Source organism: Lissotriton helveticus, chromosome 4_1 (genome assembly GCF_964261635.1).
Source record: "Lissotriton helveticus chromosome 4_1, aLisHel1.1, whole genome shotgun sequence".
Lineage (NCBI taxonomy): Eukaryota > Metazoa > Chordata > Amphibia > Caudata > Salamandridae > Lissotriton > Lissotriton helveticus.
In genome coordinates, this window is record NC_136063.1 from 1,583,389,025 (window position 1) to 1,583,414,493 (window position 25,469).

General features: G+C 45.1%; 1 protein-coding gene across 2 annotated transcripts in view; it reads right to left on the bottom strand.

Annotated features, from left to right (window-relative positions):
* The window catches only part of SUGCT (succinyl-CoA:glutarate-CoA transferase), a 3,526,579-nt gene that overhangs the window by 2,932,380 nt on the left and 568,730 nt on the right, over nucleotides 1–25,469 (bottom strand). For both annotated transcript variants that reach the window (XM_078688200.1, XM_078688201.1), the window contains exon 8: nucleotides 3,688–3,831. In XM_078688200.1, the coding sequence (XP_078544326.1) occupies nucleotides 3,688–3,831 (144 nt within the window). The remainder of the gene's footprint in view (nucleotides 1–3,687; nucleotides 3,832–25,469) is intronic.

Below are 25,469 nucleotides of genomic sequence, written 5' to 3' on the forward strand. Positions count from 1 at the left end.
GATGGAGGATGACAACATGGTCTGGGATGTGCAGATCTTTTCAGACGCGGCAGGTAGCGAGGGATTTGGACTATACTGGCAAGGAAAGTGGTGAGCAGAACAGGGCAGGAGGGGGACAAAGCATAGCTTTTCTGGAGTTTTTCCTGCTGGTGGTTGCAATCTCGCTGTGGGGGGACTTGCTGGCTTACAGACGGGTGACGTTCAGAATAGACAACATGGCAGTGGTGGAAATTGTGAATCGGCAGTCTGCAAGGGATGCGCAAGTTTTGAAGCTGCCGAGAGTGTTTGTGTTGGGCTGTTTGCGGCATGATATTGCCTTTCGCGCAGTGCATGTGTTAGGGTTGGACAATGACATAGCCGATGCTTTGTCTCTTTCACAGAGGAGGAGATTCTGTGGGCTAGCCAAGGACGCGACAGGACCCTGACCAGCATGCCGCAGCATTTGGGGTACGTAGACAACACAGGATTTTGCAGCTGGTTTTAGGTTCGCTGGCGCAATCGACGAAGGTGGCATACAGGACGGCATGGGCAGAGTTCTTAGGCTTGGGTGCAAAGCGACGGGTTTCACTGGTGGGACGGCAGGAAAACGTAATACAGTTTATCCTGCATTTGATCGAAAAGGGGCTCACGAGGGTGACAATAGCGGTTAAAGTGGTAGGGATAGCCTTCATGGGAAAGCTTTTGTGGGGTTATGCGCCATCTGTGGGGGAAATAGGGCTGCGCATGTTGGAAGGGTGGGCCCGAGAGTGTGGTCGGGTGGCTTGGGTCATTAATCCCCTGTCATGGGACCTTCTGGAGAGGGTGTTGCAGACATTGCCAAGGGTATGCAGGGATGACATGGAGCTTTGCCTGTTTTCCACGTTGATGTTGTGGATGTTTTTTGGGGCATTTCGGGTGTTGGAGTTGTTGGGTTCCAAATGGGGGGAGGGCTTGTAATGGACCGAGGTTTCCCTCCGGGGGAACAAGGTCTGCTTGTGGCTGAGGAAGTTGAAAATGGATCAGAGGGGCGGGGGACGATGGGTCTCTTTACAGGCAGCCGACTCAGGCTTGACCTGCCCGCATAGGTGGGGGACGAGATGGAGGTCTTTGGCCTCAGACACGTCAGGGTTCATTTTCAGGCATTCTGATGGACGGGTGGCGAAGGGGCCGCAGCTCCTGGCTGTATTGAGGAAGGTTTTGGCCCAACTGGGGTTGGATAGAAAATGTTTTGGGACTCATTCCTTCTGAATTGGTGCAGCGTCGGAAGTGAATAATCGGGGTTGGGGGCAGGTGGACATTTTGGAATTGGGCAGGTGGTAGTCAGACTGTTACCAGCGTTATGTGCGCAGCGCTCCCGTCCCGTTGTAGCGCGGTTATGTGTTTTCCCTGTGTTTCATTCATGTTTCTCGTTTCAGGTTCGGTGATGGGTCCCCTCGCCAGGGAAATGTCCATCTGGATCGTGGGTCATTCTTTTGTGAAGTGGGCCCAGGTCCAGGCCCGCACCACCTATTTCGGGGAAAACCTTGGCTTTAATAAAGAACTGTTCAGTGTTTGTTGGAAAGGGAAAGGGGGAATGCTATTGAAAGAACTTTTGCAAGTGTTGAATAGGATGTTGGTAGCTGGTAGGTGCCCCAACGTACTGGTTATTCACATAGGTAAAAATGATATGGTTAAGGAGACGGGCTTGGCACTGATGAGGTGTACAAAGCGCGAATTGGACGCAATCAAGAGGCAGTGGTCGGGGTGCGCAGTCGTGTGGACGGAGTTTGTGCCGCGTAGGTTTTGGAGGGGCTGTGGACAAGGCCAGGAGGAAGGTAAATGTGGAGATGGTCCGTTTTTGCCGCCAGTTGGGCTTTGCCAGGATTCGGCAATGAGACATCAGGTACGACACGCCAGAGTTTTTCAGAGGGGATGGAGTCCACTTGTCCAGGCTAGGCATGGACTTGTATTTGTTGGAGCTGAGGGAAGTCCTGGCCAGGATGTTGGGCGTGCGTAGAGGCTGAACGGGGAATTTTCTGGAGGGTCCTTCGGGGGGGGTAGTGTTCTAGATAGGGGATAGAGGATGCAGGCGGACAGGACTGGGGGGCAGGAAAAAGGGGAAGTGGTGTTTTGCCTCCTCTCCTGCCTTTTCCTGGGTGGCGGGGTTGTTTGAAAGTTGCCCACGTTTGGCTGGAGTTTTTTAGTTTCTTGTTAAGTTTGGGGAGTTTGTGAACAGGAGCAGGGAAAGGTTAAACAGGCAGGAAATTTACATTAGAGGCTCGTTGGTTACACTTGCATAAAGGCAGGTAGGATTTTAGGTCATGGGAGGTTAGTATTTATAAATGCTATATTGTAAGATTGTGTAATATTATTGTTATGGAAAGTTATTTATTGTATGTTGCAGGGTGGGGGTTTATGATGTGGGGGTCATAGGGTTGAGGGGGGAACAAGGGGTCAGGTATTTTATGTATAGCGAGGTTTTAATTTTGTAAGGCAAAGTGCCTTAATAAAATTGTGATATGCACCTGTTTCAATAAAGCGGCCTTTTACACACACAAAATGTTTGTCGGTGTGGCTTGCCCCCCTTTCCCTCCCAAGGGGGGATTGGGGGGCAGCCGAGCACCGCAAGGTCTGCCCCCCGGGCAGATTGGGAGGGGGTGGAGCCAGCTGGGCATGGCCTTTTTTTGGCTGTTGAGCTGCATTGAGACTAGCCCAATTGTAGCCCAAATTTGAGTAAGTAGCCCAAATTACTTAAGGGGCTGGCGCGCTTTAGCAGCCACCATTTTAGGTTTGGTGAACTGGTGGCTGGGAGCGCTGCATAGTTAGGTTTTTTGTCCCCGCCCTCCCTGGGCTTGGAGTTTTTGTGGGAGGCAGTCAGGGCAGGTTTTTCCGGTTGGGGTTTTATTGGAACAGGTTCATAGGGGGCTGACATATTGTAGACTTGTTGCTTGGAACAGGTGCTGGCAGGGTTGTTTGAAAGTTGTCCAAGTTTGGCTGGAGTTTTGTAGTTTCTTGTTAAGTTTGGGGAGCTTGTGAACAGGAGCAGGGAAAGTTTAACAGGTAGGAAGTTTACATTAGAGGTTCGTTAGTTATAGTTGCATAAAGGCAGGTAAGATTTTAGGTCATGAGAGGTTAGGATTTATAAATGCTATATTGTAAGATTGTGTAGTATTATTGTTATGGAAAGTTATTTATTGTATGTTGCAGGGTGGGGGTTTATGATGTGGGGATCGTAGGGGTGGGGGGAACAAGGGGTCAGGTAGTTTATGTATAGAGAGGTTTAAGTTTTGTAAGGCAAAGTGCCAGTGTTAATAAAATTGTGATATGCACCTGTTTCAATAAAGCGGCCTTTTACACACACAAAATGGTTGTTGGTGTGGCTTGCCCCCTCTTTCCCTCCCAAAGGAGCCACATAGGTGTACAGTAAAGGAACTGACACTGCCAAAACTGTTTCTTCCCCACTTGAGGTGTAGAGACACCCCTCTGTGGACTGGGCCCCATCACATTGCCTTATTTTTATGAGGAGCCATTAAACATATAGTGAACACCACTCTCCGCCTGAGAGTCATATGTAACCGAGTGATCCCAATCTCATTCTCCATCCTCTAAATAAGAACCCAGTCTTCAATTGAGGGAATAAGAAAGGAAGATAATTTTGATGTCTTTGCAAAGCAATTACTCCGTTCATTGGTTTATATTATTACAAAAGTGGTGTTTTCGTGAGTTTACCTGAGAGGACAGCAAGTTGCAATCGATGTGCATCCCCTTTCCTGTTTTATGTCTCTGCAGTATTCCTGCCATTATGGCTCCATGGGCGTACAGTCCTGTGGCAAGATCAGTCATTGCTACCCCAGGCCTTACTGGCTCCCCATCCTAATGAGAGAAAAGAAAAATCGTTAAGTGGAAAAGAAACAAGCAAGTAAACACCACTGGCATCATTTCACTAAAATCACAGAAAATGAAGGGGGAGTAAAGTGAAGACGATGTTGATAATATAGTAGGAAGTCACACAAGACCCACAGATTATGAGAAACTAGTAAAGAACTTCAAAGCATGACAGAAACAAAACAAAACAGACTGTGTACTAGAGGGAGACTGAGGTCACAGCTACAACCTCTAGTGGCCCCTTAATCTTATTCAGTAAAATTACATGTCAACGAGGAGTTGCAATAAGGTCTGCCGGAAGTGAGCACCTGTTCTGGATTCCACTTCATGACACACAGGGCCCGATTCGCAAAGAGCCTCCGCACTAGTGGCAGAGGCTCCACAGTTGTGGCGGGATCTCCTCACTTGTGGCAGAATGTCCTCAATGAAACTGCAGTACGGAGATCCCGCCACGACTACAGAGCCACCGCTAGGAGTACAGAGGCTCTTTGAGAATCAGAGCCATATTACCTGCGGAAAATATGGAGAGAGGACCACGGAAACGGCCAGACAGAGTGGTGCATCTTAGGACTATAATACTGACACCATTTTAGATCTGAATCTATTGCAGGTAACGGCATTACGAGCATCTAATGCCATCCATTAAGGCGTTCTGGCTTTTGAATGATATCAGACCCCTGAAGTGGCGTACATTTCGAGAAAACATACTAGTTTCCTGCAGCAACTTTCTAAAATATTAATTCAACACAATTCATATAAATGCAAAGTTGGAATTGGACCAATGTTTAGAAGTGAAAGGAGTCACATTTCAAATTTGAAAAGCTTAAAACAATGGAATTAATGGTCCTGCTCTCGTGTCAGCAGTGCTGTCCCATCACTCACCCTTACATACCTGGTAATTCTGAGGTCTCAGGTTTGAATATCAGCAGAATTGACTTAGACTTTCAACCATTCAAGCTTATTTAAATAGAGTACTATAAAGTTGTGTAAAACATGAGAAGATAGGGACCCCCATAATACGCCCTCTACATAAGTAGGACCTTGACAGCCCTTTTACTTTGGAGGAAAGAAAGGGTGGCAATAGCGCAGGGGAAGGTACCGGGAACAGATGCTTTCCCGATCACGTTTTTTGCCATTTTCCAGGCCCAGTTAGCCCCTAAATTGTTGAAGGTATATGGGGCGGCATTGTCCTGTGGGTCCAGCAAGGCTTGATGAGAGAGGCATTAATCAGGGTACTTCCAAAACCCGGGCACAACCTCCTAAATGTGACATCCTATCATCCTGTCCCTCTTTAATTTAGACTATAAGTTGGTTGGTAAAGTACTCACCAATCACCTGGTCACGATGGTTGATACATTGCTGCAACCCAACCAGAGTGGTTTTATACCAGGGTGTAACACATTCCTTAACCTGCGTCGGCTGTTTCACATTATGGCAGCTTGCTGCATTGCATCCTTAGACACTGAAAAGGCATTCAATATACTGGGGTGGCCGTATCTCATGGCGGTCATGAGGCGAATGGTTAGCGGAGCGCCCTTTCTAAGTGGGTGATGCTTCTGTATACAACGCGCGTCGCGCAGGTGCACTCCGGGGTAGTAGTCTCAGATTCTCTTCTGATTGGTAGGGGAACAAGACAGGGGTCTCCCTGTCCCCCATACTCGTTGCCCTTGTAATATACCCACTGGCATGCTTGCTAAGGGAACGAGCGCCGCAGTGGGGCTTGTGGCAAATGGGGCACCTGCAGGCTATATCACTGTACACAGACGATGTGCTCTTCAACCTGAAAGCAGAATGCACGGCAATACAGGACTATTGGAATGCAGTAGGGAGGATTATGGTGGAGGTTGCAGCGGTGGAGGTCCTGGTAGAGCCGAAGTGGCTCCTGCTGTTGATCCCAGGAGACGAGGCCTGGCCCAAACATACAAAGATGTGGCTGGCTCTGGCGGCAATAGTGGCAAAGCGTAATACTGCACTTTTCTGGGTGGTCCCAACTCTACCAAAAGTGGTAGACTGGGAAAATGACCTTGACTGGTGCAGGCAAGCAGGGAGAGTGTACAATTTATTTGAGCAGAGGATGCCCGAAGAAATAGGAAAAGATCTGGGGGAACTGGCAGAGCTATAGAGGGCTGTGAGAGGGTAGGGGGTGGAGCGATTCTGTTGCCTCTCTATGTGGATTATCCATTCATTACTTAAAACTGTTAAATGTAAATCAAAGTCAGAAGATGTGTCTTCTTGTATTCTGTAATACTGTTTCTCGAATGCACTGCAATAAAACTATATATTTTTTTAAAAGAGTAAAGGTTTCCAAAATGGGCAACCCACTTACATGGCAAAATGGACTACTTCGCTGGTTTCCCTAGATTCCCACTGCTTTGGCTTACAACCTGCCAACATTTCTTCAAGTCATTATTAGTGGTGGCTTCTAAGAGATCATCCCATTTGTTACTCTCTCAACTTGCCTTGGCTTGCCTCATTTCAATATTAAGAAGGTTTCCCTCTGCCTTTTCAACAATGTTGGGAAAATCACCCATTCTGGCTGGCTATCTTAGGGACCTTCCTAGAATTTGTAAGAAAATTTTTTAAGCCCAGCAAATAATCTGACATGCTCAGCAACAATTGTATCATTATTCCCCAAATTTGTCCCTAACATTGCTGCCTTATGAGAAGTAACAGCTGTGTACATGCCTGACACCACGTTGGGCAAAGAACACACCACTTCCCACTTCACGTTCCTGCAATTGTGTGCAACCTCCAACAATTGGCCACAAGACTTGAAGGCAAAAGACAAAAGATGAGGGTCAAGTCCAACACAGTTAGAACAAGGGTGTTACAGCCACTCTACATCCTCTCAATCACCTGCCATCAATCTCCATATTCATATATCTAGAATTATTTAGTCAATAAAGCTTACATAAGCCCCTCTTCTGGAGTGGAGTAACATCAGAAGGTGAATGGTCACTGTAGGCCTGCAGCAAAGGTAAGATAATTTGGAGGTCAACCTTTGAAGTGGCACTTCAATGGAAATGTTAGTTTCGGAATTCACCACACCAGGCCTTCTTCGTGGCACAGGTCCTGGATAATACCATTTGGTTCATAAGTTAAGTTAAGGTCAACTGCCACAATTACAAAATGGGACTTAGAATACAAGGCTAGGATGTCGTCCAATAAGTGATAGGATGAAGATTTCTTTCAGTTTTCAAGGCTCCGATTATATATATTGAACAGTAAAAGAGGAGTTTCATTCATAAAGGTGATGGAAAGCTCCGCTACAGAGCAATGCAATGTGGTATTCACTAACCCTGGGTGGTGAACTCCCCTCCGTTCACGGAGTTTGCAGAGTTTTCCGCACTCCACGCTCTGCGGAGCACATGGAGTTCCCAAAAACTCTGCTCTGCGAAGTGGTGTGGAGTTTTTTTCCCCACTCGCGCTCGTCAAGGACAAGTTGACGAGCGCAAGCGAGGAAAATCTACCTACTAGCGAGATTTTTCCTTGCCTGCACTTTCCAAGGTCTAGTTGGCAAGCGCGAGCGAGGAAAATCAACCTCCAGGCAAGAATTCTCAGAGCGGGTGGTTGTATTTCTCAAAGCGAAGGGTCGTGGCAGGTTGGAACTACTCACTTTGATAAACCTTCAGTTCGCGTTGAGAATGCTGCCGCTTGAGTAGAAAATCTACTCGAGCAGCAGAAAGGAAGCTGCGCCCTCTTGCGCTACACATGGTACCGTTCGCAATGATTTTACAGAGCGGGACAAACACCGGGCGCTCAAACTCACAGTGAACGGCATGACCCTAACGCACTCCGTCGCTCACGGAACTCCACATAGCATGACAGAGTGTGTGTCACTTTGCAGAGTTTTGCGTAACGGGACTCCACGAACTCCGCCCGGCTTAGAATTCACCGAGGCAAGCAGCTCACCCGCTGGGTGTCCTGCTGGAGATCTAATGGCAGGAACACAGTGGCTCTTAAAGCCATTTGTAAAAACATTTTCAGTCAACCATGTTTCCTGAAAAAGCCAAATTCCATTATTGTCAATAAATTGGCCTCACTTAGGGTCTTCTAATTTTTTATTTAACCCAGCCATGTTACAGCTGACGAGAGCTGTGATGTTTGATGATGGATTTGAGGGAGAAAGGGGATAACATATGTCTAATGACTTCTGAGCAGAAGGCAGACAAGAAGCATGATCTGCAATGGATAGCTGTACATCGGCAAGGGATAGTTGCTGAGCTTCAACCTTGTTCTTAGTGGAGGGATCTAAGATAGGCCCAAGAGATGGCAATGGCCGAACTCCTATGGGAAGAGACTTGTTCTTCTAAATATGCCAAGATTAATTTGTAATGTACATACACACATGTACCATGTGGCAGCAGTATTCCTCAAACCCCACCTTTAAGGAAATAGCCTTCATAATACCCCGACCACAAGGACCCTTTGAGGAACTGCACATTGATTACATTGATATGATTGACAGATGCAATCATTAGCACTATCTCATAGTTGTAGTTTGACCTTTCTTACGGAACCGGACATTGGGTCCACTGTGATGTCAAACCTGCTGCTTATTTTCTGTTTTGCGAGGTAAATACCCCAGTGGGATGTTCCTGAGGGGACCAGGTCTGATTGTGGCACCCAGGTCCTCAAGAATATCTCCTCCCAACTCACCAATCTGTTAAGATTAATGCACAAACTTTGTCAACTTATCATCTCCAAGGACAGCCTCTTAAAAAATTCTTTTACTAGCACTTTCACCTTAAGACACACCTCAAGACCAGATTACTATTTGACTCCACATCAGATTATGACAGGGAGAGTAATTAATATATCTGTGCCACTAAGTAGACATAAATTGCAGATTGAGAGTGCTTCTGAAGTAATACAAACTGAAATGTCTTTCTACATGTCTAATCTAACAAAGCCGCAAAGTTCTTCTCTAAATAGGTTACACGTGTTGTTGAAGCACGCCAATGCACAGACACCTTCGCCATTGGGAACCACAAGTAACATAAAAAAAAAATCACAAGTGAAAGACCTCTAAGTTCCAAGGACCCTTTCCTGTAAGAACATCACAGCTACTACAAAGAAAGTCCACTGCCACAAACCATGGATTAATCTGACAGACGTCCACCTCGGCCGACATGCTATCCATCCCTTCAGACACTAAGCAGGAAAAAGAGGGGGGCGAACAGGAGAAGCCACCAGAGTGAAGCCTCTCTCTATTATACCAACAAAAAACAATGTTTCTTTCAAGTTATGAATTTCTTGCTTGATTTTCCTTCTCGGTTGACTAATACTGCTATTCTTAGCCCTAGTGCAATTGTATTCCTTTGATCCTACATCAACTATTACATGCATATGCAGAACTGTTGATAATGATACTGACCATCACCCTCTCCATACTGCTTTATTTGAGAATATGTGGTAGCAGCATATGCATAAGATAGGCACATCTACGTACAACACCAGTTGTTATATATGCTCCCATATCCCCCAAGCTATTGAAATGAACAGATTGCATATCTCTAAAGAGGTATCCCCAAATATTACATACTGTCCCCTGCACCTCTGTTTATGCATAATAAAAGCACAACTTCAACCAACTCATGTTAGCCTTGTAACTGCACGAGTTAATACCACTAGATTTGACACCATCCCTGAAGACCGACAACTCCTGACAGAAAAACAAGAGATAATGGAAGAGAGATCAAGAATGAAGAAGGCAGGGAAAAATAGGGCTCACACAGAGTGGGAAAAAGGGGTATTACACCGAGGCCTCTTTGAATGTCTTACCCATCGTCTGATTGTAATTACTATTTAGTTATCCATCTACCCCCAACTGTGCAAGCATACTAGGTCAAAGCATTACTGAATCAGTATTTGCCCATGACAAATGGCACACTGGAACCAATTTCACATGTAGAGCAATATCATTATTGGATGATACCAAGACAAATGGTCACTTAAGATTTGATAAGATAATAGGCCAATGTCACGAAATATGGGATGCAAACATACAGAGATATACATGGATGAGAATTACCACACACCCTAGAATAGCAATGAAATTAACACAGTTGTATTTTTGTTTCAGATGAAATGGGACAGTAAGGGTGGGCACTAACCTCAACTGCAAGATCACCACCTACAACGCAGATATGAAGGGCAGCACCCCCAGCTAAATGGCTCACTATTGGATGTGTGGGGCCCGCTCCACATTCACCTACACCCGAACTGGAATGGCCTCTGCTCCCTCATGACTTTACAGACACCCTCCCTGGTGACACCAGGTGTGAACATCTCCCAGTTACGTGGCCATCCATGGGCCGTCCAATGACCTTGCTTCATCAGCAACAGACAAAAGGAACTGCAGAATACTATGGTACTGCAGTTTGGAAGGAAGTCCCACAGGAATACAGACAAAGACACAAGCGGTTATAAGTAGATTGGTGTCAGTTGTTAGGGGTTGTCGCTGGAGGTTTGAACCAGGGGGAAAGGAAATAGTCTGCCTAGGCCCAGATGCAGTTTGCAAGCACCCTGTGAGCTATCTTGCACTTGATTTTGAAGAAGAACTAGAATTAAAGTTGATAATGAGGGCCATGAAGGGGAGTGTGTGCAAACCGACAATTTGACTTTGGCTGAGGCCATTCGGACACTGCTTAACCTACAAAAGAAAATTGTTAACGAGGGGCTGCCCCTGATGAGTGGTTCATGCATTGGTTTGAGTGGGTGCCGTCCTTGATGTCGGGGTTGTTTAAGGCCTTCTTGCCTTCGGTGGTGTTATTGCTCTTGAGGTGTCTTATTTTTCAGGTAATAGTAGCATGTTGTAAAAGGATGACAGCTAAAATGGGAGGAAACTTTTTGGTTAGGAAAAGCGCTTAGCATGTGGAGGGATAGAGTAGTGAGCATAAGGTGATCTCCGTAGTAGATGGGAAGGTGGGAAAAATAGTTGAAGGATCAACTAGAGGGGGGGGAAATAATAGGAATACATTTTATAGACACATACACACAAATATAAAATCCCAAACCCCAATTCATATATTTCAGGTGAGGGATAATTTCAAACTTATGTAAGTAGTGAACTGGCCTAGGCTAATACATGGACATGTTAACAAAGATAACAGAGGGTTCTGCAGAAATATATAGGTCTTAGTTTTAGGAAATAAACATAAAATGTTGCATGGTCAATTTAGCTGCACTGAAACCCATAAATAGATTATATTTCTTTGCAGCCTCAAACTTGACAGGACATCAATAATTAGTTAGATGTCACAAAAAAGATCACCACATTTCTATCTGTTAAACAACAAGAAGCTGACAGTATAAATAGTTTTTACATTGTCATGGAGCTTTGAGCCCAGGGTGTAAACAATTGTAGATTCTACCTTAGAGCAAGCCTGTTGAGAATATGCTAAAGTCAGATAGGCTGAGCTTGGCCGATTGACGTCAAACAAGAGATAATCACTCGCTATGCAGATAAATAAAAATGTGTTTCTATGTTTTCTCACTCTTATTCAGAGAACTAACCCACAAAAGGACGCATACATTGTCCAGGACGCTTGGGGAACCACCTATACGCATACTAGCGCCGGCCATGAGACACTAATTGTTTCAGCCTCGAAAAAAAAAGAACAGGAGGTACCTTCCCTGTGGTGTACTGAATGTTTTGAGGGGTACACGCCGGATATATCAATGTGAATATATCAGACCAGAACACGTAGAGATTATATGGTGGCTGACGCTAACTAGAAATTCTGTCAGAAATATTAACTTTGAGCCCTGAAGAAGTCACGGATGTGACGAAACGCGTTGGCAACAAGCAATTATGTGAATTTTAACTAAGAACTTGAATAAAGAAAACTGAAAAATCTACAATCAACTCTTTTTTTAAATTCTTATGTGTGGGAAGTCTCTGTCTAAATATCTATTATTACTGCGAAATATAGAAATTGGATAAATCAAATACGTGTGTACAAACCTTGGTGCGGGTCAACTTTCCGTGATATATAACCCACAAAAGGTGGCTTCTACTAAATATGGACATGTACACAATTATTGGGAATATTTACGTGTTTTGGCAATATCTTATCTGCTTAGCTTGCTATTTGTGTCATGTAGGAATTTGTAACTCGTATTTTTTGTGGCTTTCTCAGTATATATACTATTACGTATAATTCAGAACTTTGAATTTCAGACTGGTCTCTTTTTGAGACTACCTGATTTTCCCAACTGATTGATTAGCATCATATTATTGGGTAACATTGTTCAATGTGGAAAGATAATGGTGTCATATAATTTTTTTGTAAGCCAAATATCTCTACCTTGTGGGAATTCTGCCTGCATTTATTTTATCCATGTGAGTAGTGCCTGGGTTCAAACTGGAATGGCATGGTGAGCAAAAAAATGATAAATTTTGGACCCGGATCTCTGTACTGGGGTGAATGTATGGCATTGTTCTGCAGTCTGTCCATCAACTGTTGTTTTTGCATTTGTCACCCCGAGTGGGATGGGTATGCTCAGACGTGAGTCCCATGCTCTCCATGCCACTGGAATCAAGCTATCCTGGCTGATGAGGGCTGAAAGCCCGAAACCGGTCCTAGGATGCTTGATTCCAGTCCAGGGAGGACCTGGCTTGGCAGTTCGGGCTGGACTGTTCCCATGGGGCACAGGGTCAAGACTGATATGCATATGGCTGGGTTCAAACTGGAATGGCATGGTGAGTAAAATAAATGATGGATTTAGGCCCAGCTCTCAGTACTGGGGTGAATGTATGACATTGTTCTGCATTCTGTCAATCAACTATTGTTTGTGCATTTGTCACTCCGAGTGGGACGGGTATGCTCAGACGTGAGTCCCGTGCTCTCCATGCCACTGGAATCAAGCTATCCTGGCTGATGAGGGCTGAAAGCCCGAAACCAGTCCTAGGATGCTTGTTTCCAGTCCAGGGAGGACCTGGCTTGGCAGTTCGGGCTGGGCTGTTCCCATGGGGCACAGGGTCAAGACTGATTTGCATATGGTTGGGTTCAAACTGGAATGGCATGGTGAGCAAAAAAATCATGGATTTAGACCCAGATCTCTGTACTGGGGTGACTGTATGACACTGTTCTGCATTATGTCCATCAACTGTTGTTTTGCATTAAACCTTTGATTGTCATCATTTTCCAAAACTACTTCTTGGATTCTTTGTGAATCCATAAAAAGTTGTTAATCGATTATCCATGTGGCAGCACATTCTGATTTTTCTTCCCTATGATTAGCGAATTGGGCCAGAGATAATGGACTCTTTCAGCCTACTTCCCCACTGCTTTGATTCAAATAACTTTTCTGTCAGATTAGGGGTACAGAAGGACCCTGATGTTTTACAGGTCCAGACTCCAGACCTGTTTGTATGAATTTCACTGTAGCAGATGTGCCCATGTGGCGAGAATATGCACATACAAATGACACTTGTAAGTACATAGAAACAGGGAGCATGGTCTTATACGAGAGTTAACTCATCACTTTCCAAATCTTTGTTCAGAATCTGACTAAAAATTGAGGGTCTTTCAGGATACCCTGTGGATTTCAACACAAAATGAGAACTTTATTTTGGAACCGAAATGGGAAAATAAATGGACTATCCTCATGCAGATGAATGGTAAAGAACGCTTGGCATATGTCAATGACTTAACACTAGTCTCCAACTTTTTCTGCAATGAGAGGTACTTACATTCAATGAAAATAATCCTGAGCTACTAATATTAGTAGTGCTGTAATAGCGACCACAATAGATACATTAAATTAGTGGACACCATTTTCAAGAGTACCGGCTGTGAACATCTCAGTTCATCAGGCTTAGTTTCCCGCAGTAATTTAAAAAAGGCTTGGTCAATGTGGAATGCCTCTACGTGCATAATACATAACAGCCATAGCAGCAATGCCCCTGGCAGCAAGGTAATACAATAAGTAATAAACCTCCCCAATGCTGCATGATTTGTCACTTAAATATCAGCTTTAAATATATTTTGGAAGTTCAACCATTTTTCTAAAAACATCAACTTATGAGTTCTGAAAATACACACATTCTCTTGATGCAATTTAATTTTTGTTTACATATATATATTCATCCAAGCAAGAACGTCTAATGTAGTAGGTTGGTTTATACATAGGAGAGCTACTTACTGCTAGCCGGAAAAGCTACCAGTAGCTCATGAGCTACTCGTTGGGGACGTCTACTGTATACCATTCTGTAACAGCATGAATCTGAATCAATATTGCAGCAGGACTTGGAACCATCAAAACAACAGGGAGTTTGTGAGAGGTTACATACCACCGTTACCTCACTGTCGATTACTTTGTAAAATCTTGCAATGTTGCATTGCGCTCTTGTCTTAGCTTTGCCCAGTGGCTTAGGAAGGGGGTGCGGTGGGTGCAGTTCGACCCGGGTGTCATCACTTAGGAGGGTGACAAAATGGCAAAAATATGTGTTTTAAACATATTTTTGTCTGAAGGGGGTGTACATATTTTTGCCATTTTGTCAAGCCGGGGGTGACAAGTGTCATCACTGAGGGGGGTGACAAAATTGCAAAAATATGTGTTTTAAACACATATTTTTGTCATTTTGTCAAGTCGAGGGTGACCAGAAATTTTCCGCACCAGGTGCCACCTAACCTTTCTACGACACTGGCTTTGCCAAAGGTAACGCAGACGCCATGTTTACGTAATAGCGTCCCTACACGCCACTGTCGCCTACCCTCGTGTTTGGCCCTGATATAAAATAGAGAGCATAAGCTTTAGAACAGAAACCCAGTTGCCGCCAAATTGCACTGCCAGAATGTGGGCCGAGGTTAAAACAATGGCTCTGAGAGAGCGCAAACTGATATAAATATATGAGTACATCACACTTACCTATAGAGAGCATAATTCATGAAGAGAAATGCCATGAGTGCTAATAGTATATGAAATTATATTCTAAATGTATAGCTAATATAGAGATTTAAGTAGAAGTGGAACTAATACAGAAATGTGTGACATTATATGATTTTATTAGACGTGATTATTTTGAATCTATGTCGTGTAGCTGTTAACACATAAGATGGTCTGTGGTAAAACGCAGAACGTGGTAGGCCTCAGGGCCAGAGCTGGAGCTAAAAGGGAAGGTGTTTCTTTTCACGACACAGATTGTTTAACGTTTTGGTCATTGCATTAATGGGCCATGATTTAGAGTAATGTTTTCTAAATAATAGAATAAGAGTTTAACATGCTTTAATTAAATGAAGAAATTGAATGCTATAATCATAATGTGAAATATTGTAGGCCTGAAATGTTTTAGCAGTGATTTACACGTACATGTCTGGGCTGAGAAATGTTGCAAGCCTTTTTAGAAGTCTATGAGAGTTGGGTTCTTGGCGGCAGATATCTGTCTGCAACAGGAAAGGGGGGATCCAATTATAAGTGAATGAATAGAGGTCTGTTCAGTAGACGGCCCAGACCTGGAGGAGGGTTCTGGAATGTTTAAGGGGTATCAGCGGGCCGGAGAAGAGACTGAGAAGCAAGGTCAACTCTAACGTCTGAGGCCCAATACAAAGCATCATGGAAAAAGCCTGAAGTTGCACCACGTGAGAGGCGTTTCGCAAGGGGCGTCTCAAATGTTGTTGACTGTTTTGTATTAGGGACAGCACCCCTGGGTGGAGGGAGAGCAGAGACCTGAGGACCCTTTAGAGAGCGGATGGGTAGGCAGTGAGGGGTCATGACTGGAGAACTTTAGGTTTCCACCAAGAGACTTAGAGTGGGTGACTTCCCTTGGGGGTCATTCATTGCTGACACCTTTGTTAGGTTGGGATTTGGTTAAGTAGGGATACCATCTAGAACAGGGTAGGGACGCCTAACCTGTGTTTGTTTTCCTCCAACCTAAATGAAGGAGAGATATGCGTCTATGCTGATAGCTTTGCTATTTTTAGAACTTGTGTTAGTGATTTCTGTTGCTCGTCTGAGGGCTTTTCGAGAGCACATGTATGTAATTGGACCTGTGTATCTCGTGAATCTCATTCTGAGATGCTTGTATTTGCAGCTCATTATATCTTTACAATAAACTTTTGAAACCTAGAAGTTGTCCGTGATCTTTGAGAGTAGAGTCCTTTCTTGGGTGAACTAATTTGCAGATAGGTGTACTGTTTCCTTCCAAGACAGGCAATAAAGGTTCAGTCGACCAGATCGAGGTTTGGATCAATAGATATAAGGTATCGATCAAAATCTCGCCCTTTCAGTTGGTAGCTATAGAGGATGGTTGCCTTCTTGAGGACGGTGACCTAGGCCAGGTTAGCTTACCCCAAGGCCCCTAGAAATCGATGATCGGAAGAACAGCCCGCAGATGAAGATCCGGATGACGTGAGACAGAAAAAGCAGCAGTATCGGTTGAGAGTGAGTATAAAGGGTTATGCGTGTTAGATTGCGGTGTTTTTGTATTGTATCTATGTTGTAATGTCTGGCGGAGTTGAATGTCTGTAGAGTGACTGTGGAACAGGTTGTGAGCGCGCGCAACCGGTGGAAATCTTAAGTTCAAGGAGAGCTTAAGTGGTTCGGGTGTATCGGACACCCAGAGTAATTGTCAACTAGTGTGAAGGGGGTCATGAGGTACCATTGATCACCCGAGAGACCGAGATAGGGGGAACGTAAGAGTGAGTGCGTGAGTAACGGACGCTGGTCGGAAGTTACTGTGTGTGTAAGTAACCTATCAGAGAGACGATAGACATCTCGTCAGTTGTGTTGACAATTACAGATAGACTGTGGACGTACAGTCGAGAGAAGTGACCGCTTGGTCGGAAGTAGTCATTTTTCAGTGTATGAATGGGACGCATGCATAACCGGGAGACGAGTTGAGAAAGGAGGGGTGCTGCTGCGAAGCGGAGAAAAGAGACGTCAGGTGGTGTCGCGCAGTGATTGGCTGACCGGAGAAAGACCGCGCTGTGATAGGCCAGCTAGCGAACACGTCATACAAGGTCGCGACGTGATTGGCCAACAGGAGAAAGACCGCGCTGTGATAGGCCAAGCTAGCAAAGCCGCGACAGGATTGGTGGATTGTCATCAGGAAGTAAACAGAGTAGCGAGGCTGAATTTTGTGCGCATAATTATGAAGTGTTTTAAATGGTTGAAAGCGCTGTTTAAGAAAGAGAGGCGAGGATCGTATGAAGGGGAAGAAGCCCCGCCGGAGGGTACGCCAGCTCGTTATATGGCAGTAAATGTTGGGTTGCATACGATCCTTTGGATATCAGAGTGGAGTAAGATTACTGAAGGAAACGAGGAACTGACGTTCCCGAAGTACGGGACGTTCAGATTAGAGGTGTTACATCGATTGAAATCAGTCATGACCTCAAAGAGACCCTTGCCTAGACCAACCCAGTTTGAAGCCCTTAATGCATGGCTTAGGGCAGCGCATGAAAGGAATATGAACAGACGACAAGAAAGGGTGAAACGCTCGGTAAGGGCAGTACAGGATGCCAGGTGGGATGCGGATGCTAAAAGATGGAGAGTGCATAATTTGGAAATAAATAAACTGTACCCAGTGATAGAGGCGCCAGTAAATAAAAGCCCCCTAGAAGAAGATGATGAGAGCGAAACAGAGGACAGCCTGATAAACAGATTACTGACAGACAGGCCACCCCCGTATAATAGAGAAGGGGGAGAGGTCGAGAATACTGAAGGAGAAAAGGGGGGCAATGCAGGAGAGCATAGACCGCTTCCCAGTTCAGAGTGGGATCCTGAGCCAAAGAAAGAGTTGCTCCAGCCTAGTCAGGTGCAACAGGTAGTCGGTAGGTTTGTGGTACAAAGAGCGCCGGAAACGGAAAGCGCCACATCCTACCCATTACCAGATGCACTACAGGTACCTGTTACCATAGGTCCTATAATATCGATATATGACCAAGAGAGAGCAAAAGGGGAAGAACGGAAACGGAAAGACAGAGAAAGAGCAGAGCAGGCAAGGAGGAACGATACCACTAATTCCCCAAGTCAGATGCCGATACCCAGAGAGTGGAGCACCCCGATGCACACAGCAGGGGACCCAGGAGGAGATCCTGGGGGCCCTAGATGGCCAATGGATCTGAGGGGATCTGGACGAAAATCCTTTCAAGAGCTAAATGAGTACATGAAGCAGTGGGATGAGGCAGTGAAGGCTCAAAAGTGCATCAATGCTGCAGAAGCAGAAAGGGAAAGTCAGGACAGCAGAGCACGAACTCACTGCGGGGCTGGGGAGAGTAGCCCGGAGTGGGACTGTAGAGGGAGTAGGGGAGTCACCCATTGGGCCCGGAATGGAGGTAGAACAGACCTGGAAAACGGGGGCCCCGGGAGTGAAGGGGTGGCGTGCCCAATACTCAGTGAAGGGGAGAGGAGAGCGCAAGAGTACAGGAACAGCTTTAAGTGTCCACACTGTGTGCCTGCCACCAGAGAACAGAATGGGAGTTGTGAGAGGTCGCACCATAGTCCCTGTGATGACAGAAATGAGCGCAGCCCAGGGAATATGGGGAACCAGGAAGGATCGTATCGGATACTGAGCGATACGAGGCAAAGGGAGTGTAGCGACCAGAGGGAAAATAACAGAGAGATGTGCGGTGAGAGGAGAGAAGAAGACGAGAGTGGGCAGAGAGAGAGTAGGGATAAAAGGCCCGTGTTCCATCACCTTCCAAGATTGGATGGCCGAGCATGGGACCTGGAGAGATGGGAGCAAGGGAGGCCACCCATTAATTCTCCTGAGCCCAAACGCAGAGCTCGAAGTTGGGATGGTAGGGAGACCAGTGAGCCCCCTTCAAAAGACATATTGCGAGCTGAGATAAAAGCCAAGAGACTTGATGTCTCCAGCTTAAGGTCAGATCTGGATGACATGGTAGATGGTACCCTGCCTTTAGAAAGAATGGAAATGTATGAACAGGATGAAATACTGTATATGGCAAAGGACATCACACGAAAGGCGAGAGCAGTCCATGAGAAGTTAGTCGAACTAGCAGGCAAATATATGGTGGACTTGTCAAGAACCAAAGCATTACAGGGTAACCACAGGCTACATTACTCAGATCGAGATCTAGATGAGAGGAGAACGATTGGGCTGAAAACACACATAAGGGAACTGATTACTGGAATAAGGACATGGAGGGCACTAGATAAATGGGAAGAGAGGTGGTCCAAGAAAGGGACCGGCAGAAGAAGCATGATTGGTATAACACCAGGACAGCAGGGAATAGAAGCTTACCCTTTGCGTGAAGTTGCCAATGGGAGCTATGTACATGTCCCTTGGAGTAGGGGAGATTTAGCTGCTTTTACCACATCTTTCCCCAAGTTACGAGAGAGCCCCGTGGAGTGGTACAAGCAAGTCGAGAGGTTTGTAAAGATCTCAAAAGTCCTATGGATAGATCTGAACACGCTGTTTGACATTGTAGTACCAGGAGATCTGTGGACAGCATGCAAGGTTAGCGCTGAGTGGCCCACAACGGAGCCAGAGAGAGATGCTAGGACTAATGGGCCGTCCGAGATCGTGATGGCAAAATTCGAGAGAGTGATGACTTGGCTGAAAGAAAAAGTGCCAATGCAAGACATAGATTGGGTCAGAATAGACAGAACGAGACAGGAACCCAAAGAGACAGTCCATGAATATTACGAGAGATTGCTGAAGGCGTTTAAACAGTATAGCGGCTTGGATGTAATGGATCCAAAGGACATAGGGCAATTCGTGTCCAAGTTCGTCCTGGGACTGAGACCGGATATTAGTTTAATGATTCAGCAACACTCGATTTGTTGGCAAAGTAGACCCCTAGATGAAATACTGAGATATGCCAGGTACTGCTGTGATGAGGTAGACTCCAAGGCTAAGAAACTAAAAGAGATGCTGATGAAGTTGCGCGGTATTGCGCAGAACAAGGTTACTCTTTCACAGAGGTGGATGTGGGTGGAATAAATGTGAGAACTGAATTAGCCATGATACTGGAAACTGTTGATACTTGGGATGAATTGTCAACCATGCAAGAAAATGCTCCTGATTCAGAAAAGGAAACATGGGTAAAGGCAGGATGTGTAATGGGTGAGACTCATTTTTGGGTCTCAGCAGACGGCAGAGCAGTGTTGCCCAATGAGATGGTGAGTCCAATGGCTAGACTCATACATGGTCCCGTACACTTAGGGAGAGATGCTATGCTGAGAGTGTTTAGACAGACTTGGTACAATCCTAAGTTTAGAATAGCAGCAGAAGCAGTGTGCCAGCGTTGTGTGACCTGCCAGCAGCTGAACGTAGGAAAAAGAACACCAGTTGCACTAAGTCACATAGGAAGGTCTGGAGGTCCATTCAATAGAATGCAGATAGATTTCATTGAAATGCCAAGATGCAACCGCCTCCGCTATGTCCTGGTGGTTGTTTGTGTGTTCTCCAGATGGGTTGAGGCATACCCTACACGTAGGTGCGACACCCTCACAGTGGCTAAGTTACTGCTTAGAGAACTTATCCCTCGTTTCGGGGTGCCGGCCTTTTTGGAATCAGATAGGGGAACACATTTTAACAGCGAGCTTGTGAAGATGATTTGTGTTGCACTGAATATAGACCAAAAGCTCCATTGCAGTTACCGACCAGAAGCCTCAGGAATTGTGGAACAAATTAATGGCACGATCAAGTCCAGAATAGCGAAAGTTTGCTCCTCAACGACCCTGAGTTGGCCTGATGCCCTGCCATTGGTACTCATGAGCCTTCGTAGTACCCCAGACAGAAGAACAGGGTTGTCACCACATGAGGTGTTAATGGGGAGAGCAATGAGACTGCCATCTATTCCAGCTACTGCACTGTTAAATATCACAGATGATATGATCCTGGACTATTGTAAGGGGCTGTCTGACGCCATGCGTTCTGTGTCCCTTCAGGTGCAGGCTGCAGAGGTTCCAGCGTGCCAGGGCCCTTGCCATGACCTGTATCCTGGGGACTGGGTCCTGGTGAAGAAACATGTGAGAAGAAGCTGCTTGGATATTCGTTGGCGTGGGCCCTACCAGGTCATCCTGATCACAAGTACAGCTGTAAAGGTGGGAGGCCTGCCCAACTGGATACACGCGTCGCATACGAAAAGGGTTCCAGCACCTCTGGAAACAGCTCCTCTCTCGGATGGACGTCCAGCTGAGGACCAAGAAGCCATAGAGGGGGCTAGCCAAGCTGTAGAGGTGCCAGTGGAAGCAGGGAACGAGTCTGACCAAGCTGAGGACGGTCAGTACAACAGCGAAACAGAAGACGCTACAGAAGGAGAAGACAGCTGGGAGTACGAGTCTGACCCTGACAGGTCTGAAAGAGAGCGAGAACAGACCAGAAGGAGAAGGAGTAGAAGGGCACGTGGAGAAGCAAATTGGCCGCAAAGAAGAAGTTCTAGCCTGAGGTCAACTCCAGAAGCAACCCTTCCTCCGATATCAGAAGACTCAGACCCAGAAGAAGGTGCTCAGGGCGCTGAGGCACCGAACCGAAGGAGGTCAAGAAGAGTGCGTGTGCCTAACAGAAGATACTCCACACCTGAGTGGACATATCTGGCGACAAATGTCTGTGAAACCGGAGACAGGGAGGATCCGAGCGGTGGTGGTGTCCAGTTCTGAGCCCATTATCACCGTGGAAATACAACTGTTGGTACCCGGTGTCGAACAAGAAGGGTCACTAACATTCGTGCTCCCCAGACCTCCCCGCCTCAGCAAGTTAAAACACATGTTTCTTACAGAATTGAAATTCCCCGACTTTGGTACCACGATAACAGCACATGAAGAGCATACTCTTCGCATGGAAATATTGAACTATGCTATTGAAGCTGCAACCACAAATCTAATAGTCGATTGTTAAAGGACTTTGTAAATAAAGCAAGCAGAAGAAAAGAAGATTACCTAGCGCCCAGGAAGCAGAGAATTTTAGGGAACCCCTTGAGTGGATGGAGAAGGGCTAGGGTTGTCTTTTTGAACTGTGAAAGGACTTTTTGCGAAAAAGGCTGTCAGCCTCCAGCTGTGTGGATTCTAAAGACAAAAAAAGGATTGAAAGAGACTGTAAAGGAACGAGAGGAAAAGAACTTTTTTGCAAAGAGAAAGGGAAAAGCTAGATTGTCTGACGAAATGGAGGCCGGCACCCCGAACCGCAGAGCTAAATGTATAATAGGTACACTAATAGTAGGAGTGATAATATTAATAGCTTTAGTGGTAACAATTTCTTATGTAAAAGGACATGAGGAAGAGGTAAAGGTAACTGATGCGAATTCTGTAGTAACACTTACACCCACTGTTGCAGGTGAGAAAAGGGAAAACACTCAAGAGAAAGCGTTATTGGCTGCAGAAGCCCGCAGGTTACATGTAGACGAGTCCCAAGGAGACTTTAGGTCAAATGCTTATGCTAAACTTTTGTATGAATACGTGGATGCCATGGAGGTTAAGGATTGCTACGTCTGCATGCAGTTGCCTGCGTCTGTAGATGAAGGAATTCGATATCATCACCTCCCTCTGACATATGGCATTACATGTAGCTTATTGCTTAGTATATTTTATGAGAGAGATAGTTTTGAATACTATTTCTCCAATTATGATTCTGTGTTGCCAGAAGTCCCGAATTATAAGCAGATGAATAAATGGGATTACTGGAAGAGTGAAGACAGATTGGCCAAGTTCTTCATTCCTTGGATTACCTTAGATACTTCACATGCCCGTAGAAATAATCTGACATGCAAGGTGTCAGAAGTCGAGAAAAAGTTCATAGGGCAGGTGGATGATCGTTACAGGAGACAAAAGATTTTGAAAAAATCAGGACAAGGGAAATTAGATTGGACCGAGGAAGAGAAGTCACACAAGAGAAAGGGTAGTAGTGGTCCAATAGCTTTAGATAAAGCGCAGAGAGGAAAGTTATGTCTTCACCGAGCCAAAACGTATTATGAAAATGTATACGTGGGTGAAGTTGACTGTGAACATGCTTTTAATTTAGAGTACTACACTAAGGATTTCCTGAAGGGAATGCAAGTGATTCCAAATGTGTATTTTGTAAGTGGAAGAAATGCTTACGTGAGACTACCTGACAACTGGTATGGATCATGTTACTTGGCAATTGTCTTCCCCAAAATATATCATGCACAAGACTTATTGATCATTGAGGGCCAGACATCATCGAGGGGAAGGAGAGATTTAGGCGATGCAGAAATGGTTGGAGATGTCTTTGGAGCTATGTTCCCTCTTTTGGGAATAATCCTTAATGATGTTAAAATTAGACGACTGGCAACAGTTGTCGACAGGTTGTCTGCCAGCACTGCTCAGTCCTTAATGCTGGTAGAAGGAGAGATGCAATCGATAAGGGCTATGGTTCTTCAAAATCGGCTTGCATTAGATGTCTTATTAGCAAAAGAGGGCGGAGTCTGTAAGGCTTTGAAGGTTCAGGAATGTTGCACTTACATTCCAGACCTTTCAAAACCCCTTGAGAAAGTTATTAAGAACATAACTAATATACACAAAGAGATCGAAGACTTGAGTAGAGAAAATGTCTGGGAAAAGGTGGGCCACGGAATGAGTACAGTTGGAGGGTGGTTTTCCACCTTAGGCAAAAGCTTTATTTGGTATATCCTAAAGCCTATCATCATAATATTGATCTGTGGGATAATATTGTGGGGATTGGTGAGGGTATTCAAATGGTACAGAGCAAGAAGGTCAGAAGGGGCCCAAAGAGAACAGTTGCAGAGATTGGCTGCCATACAAGATAATCAGTACAGGAGCCTGAGAGCTCTGGAAGCGCAGAGAATGCCAGCAATAACTGCAGTTTAAATGTTAGTGATGACCCCGAGAGGTCATCAAAGGGGGGAACTGAGAGAGCGCAAACTGATATAAATATATGAGTACATCACACTTACCTATAGAGAGCATAATTCATGAAGAGAAATGCCATGAGTGCTAATAGTATATGAAATTATATTCTAAATGTATAGCTAATATAGAGATTTAAGTAGAAGTGGAACTAATACAGAAATGTGTGACATTATATGATTTTATTAGACGTGATTATTTTGAATCTATGTCGTGTAGCTGTTAACACATAAGATGGTCTGTGGTAAAACGCAGAACGTGGTAGGCCTCAGGGCCAGAGCTGGAGCTAAAAGGGAAGGTGTTTCTTTTCACGACACAGATTGTTTAACGTTTTGGTCATTGCATTAATGGGCCATGATTTAGAGTAATGTTTTCTAAATAATAGAATAAGAGTTTAACATGCTTTAATTAAATGAAGAAATTGAATGCTATAATCATAATGTGAAATATTGTAGGCCTGAAATGTTTTAGCAGTGATTTACACGTACATGTCTGGGCTGAGAAATGTTGCAAGCCTTTTTAGAAGTCTATGAGAGTTGGGTTCTTGGCGGCAGATATCTGTCTGCAACAGGAAAGGGGGGATCCAATTATAAGTGAATGAATAGAGGTCTGTTCAGTAGACGGCCCAGACCTGGAGGAGGGTTCTGGAATGTTTAAGGGGTATCAGCGGGCCGGAGAAGAGACTGAGAAGCAAGGTCAACTCTAACGTCTGAGGCCCAATACAAAGCATCATGGAAAAAGCCTGAAGTTGCACCACGTGAGAGGCGTTTCGCAAGGGGCGTCTCAAATGTTGTTGACTGTTTTGTATTAGGGACAGCACCCCTGGGTGGAGGGAGAGCAGAGACCTGAGGACCCTTTAGAGAGCGGATGGGTAGGCAGTGAGGGGTCATGACTGGAGAACTTTAGGTTTCCACCAAGAGACTTAGAGTGGGTGACTTCCCTTGGGGGTCATTCATTGCTGACACCTTTGTTAGGTTGGGATTTGGTTAAGTAGGGATACCATCTAGAACAGGGTAGGGACGCCTAACCTGTGTTTGTTTTCCTCCAACCTAAATGAAGGAGAGATATGCGTCTATGCTGATAGCTTTGCTATTTTTAGAACTTGTGTTAGTGATTTCTGTTGCTCGTCTGAGGGCTTTTCGAGAGCACATGTATGTAATTGGACCTGTGTATCTCGTGAATCTCATTCTGAGATGCTTGTATTTGCAGCTCATTATATCTTTACAATAAACTTTTGAAACCTAGAAGTTGTCCGTGATCTTTGAGAGTAGAGTCCTTTCTTGGGTGAACTAATTTGCAGATAGGTGTACTGTTTCCTTCCAAGACAGGCAATAAAGGTTCAGTCGACCAGATCGAGGTTTGGATCAATAGATATAAGGTATCGATCAAAATCTCGCCCTTTCAGCTCCATTCAATGTTAAACTCTACACCGAAGTACTAAACGCCTTGAATGTGTACGTTTCGTCTGTGATTAGAAAAAGACCTGGCACTTTTGAAAGAAATGTGATGAAAGTAGCTCTTTTGTAGCCGCTAGCTGTAATCTGAATCAGCAGTGTATATTAAAAAAATACTTTAACGTGACATTTCAGATGAAAGTTGCCTTGGATGTCTGCCAGTTTAGCTGTGAGGTGCCTGGGTTACCGCACATTCACTCGGTGAGAACATGGCCCTTGTGTTGTCCCCAGTAATAATCTACGTGTTTTGTTTTATTGCCTACTGATTCACTCTTTACCACGTTCAGGGAAAACAAAGCGTATTATGAGGAGCAGTGGAGGAGGTGAAATCAGTCACGCCCATCATGTTAATAATTGTGCTTGGAAGCCAAACAT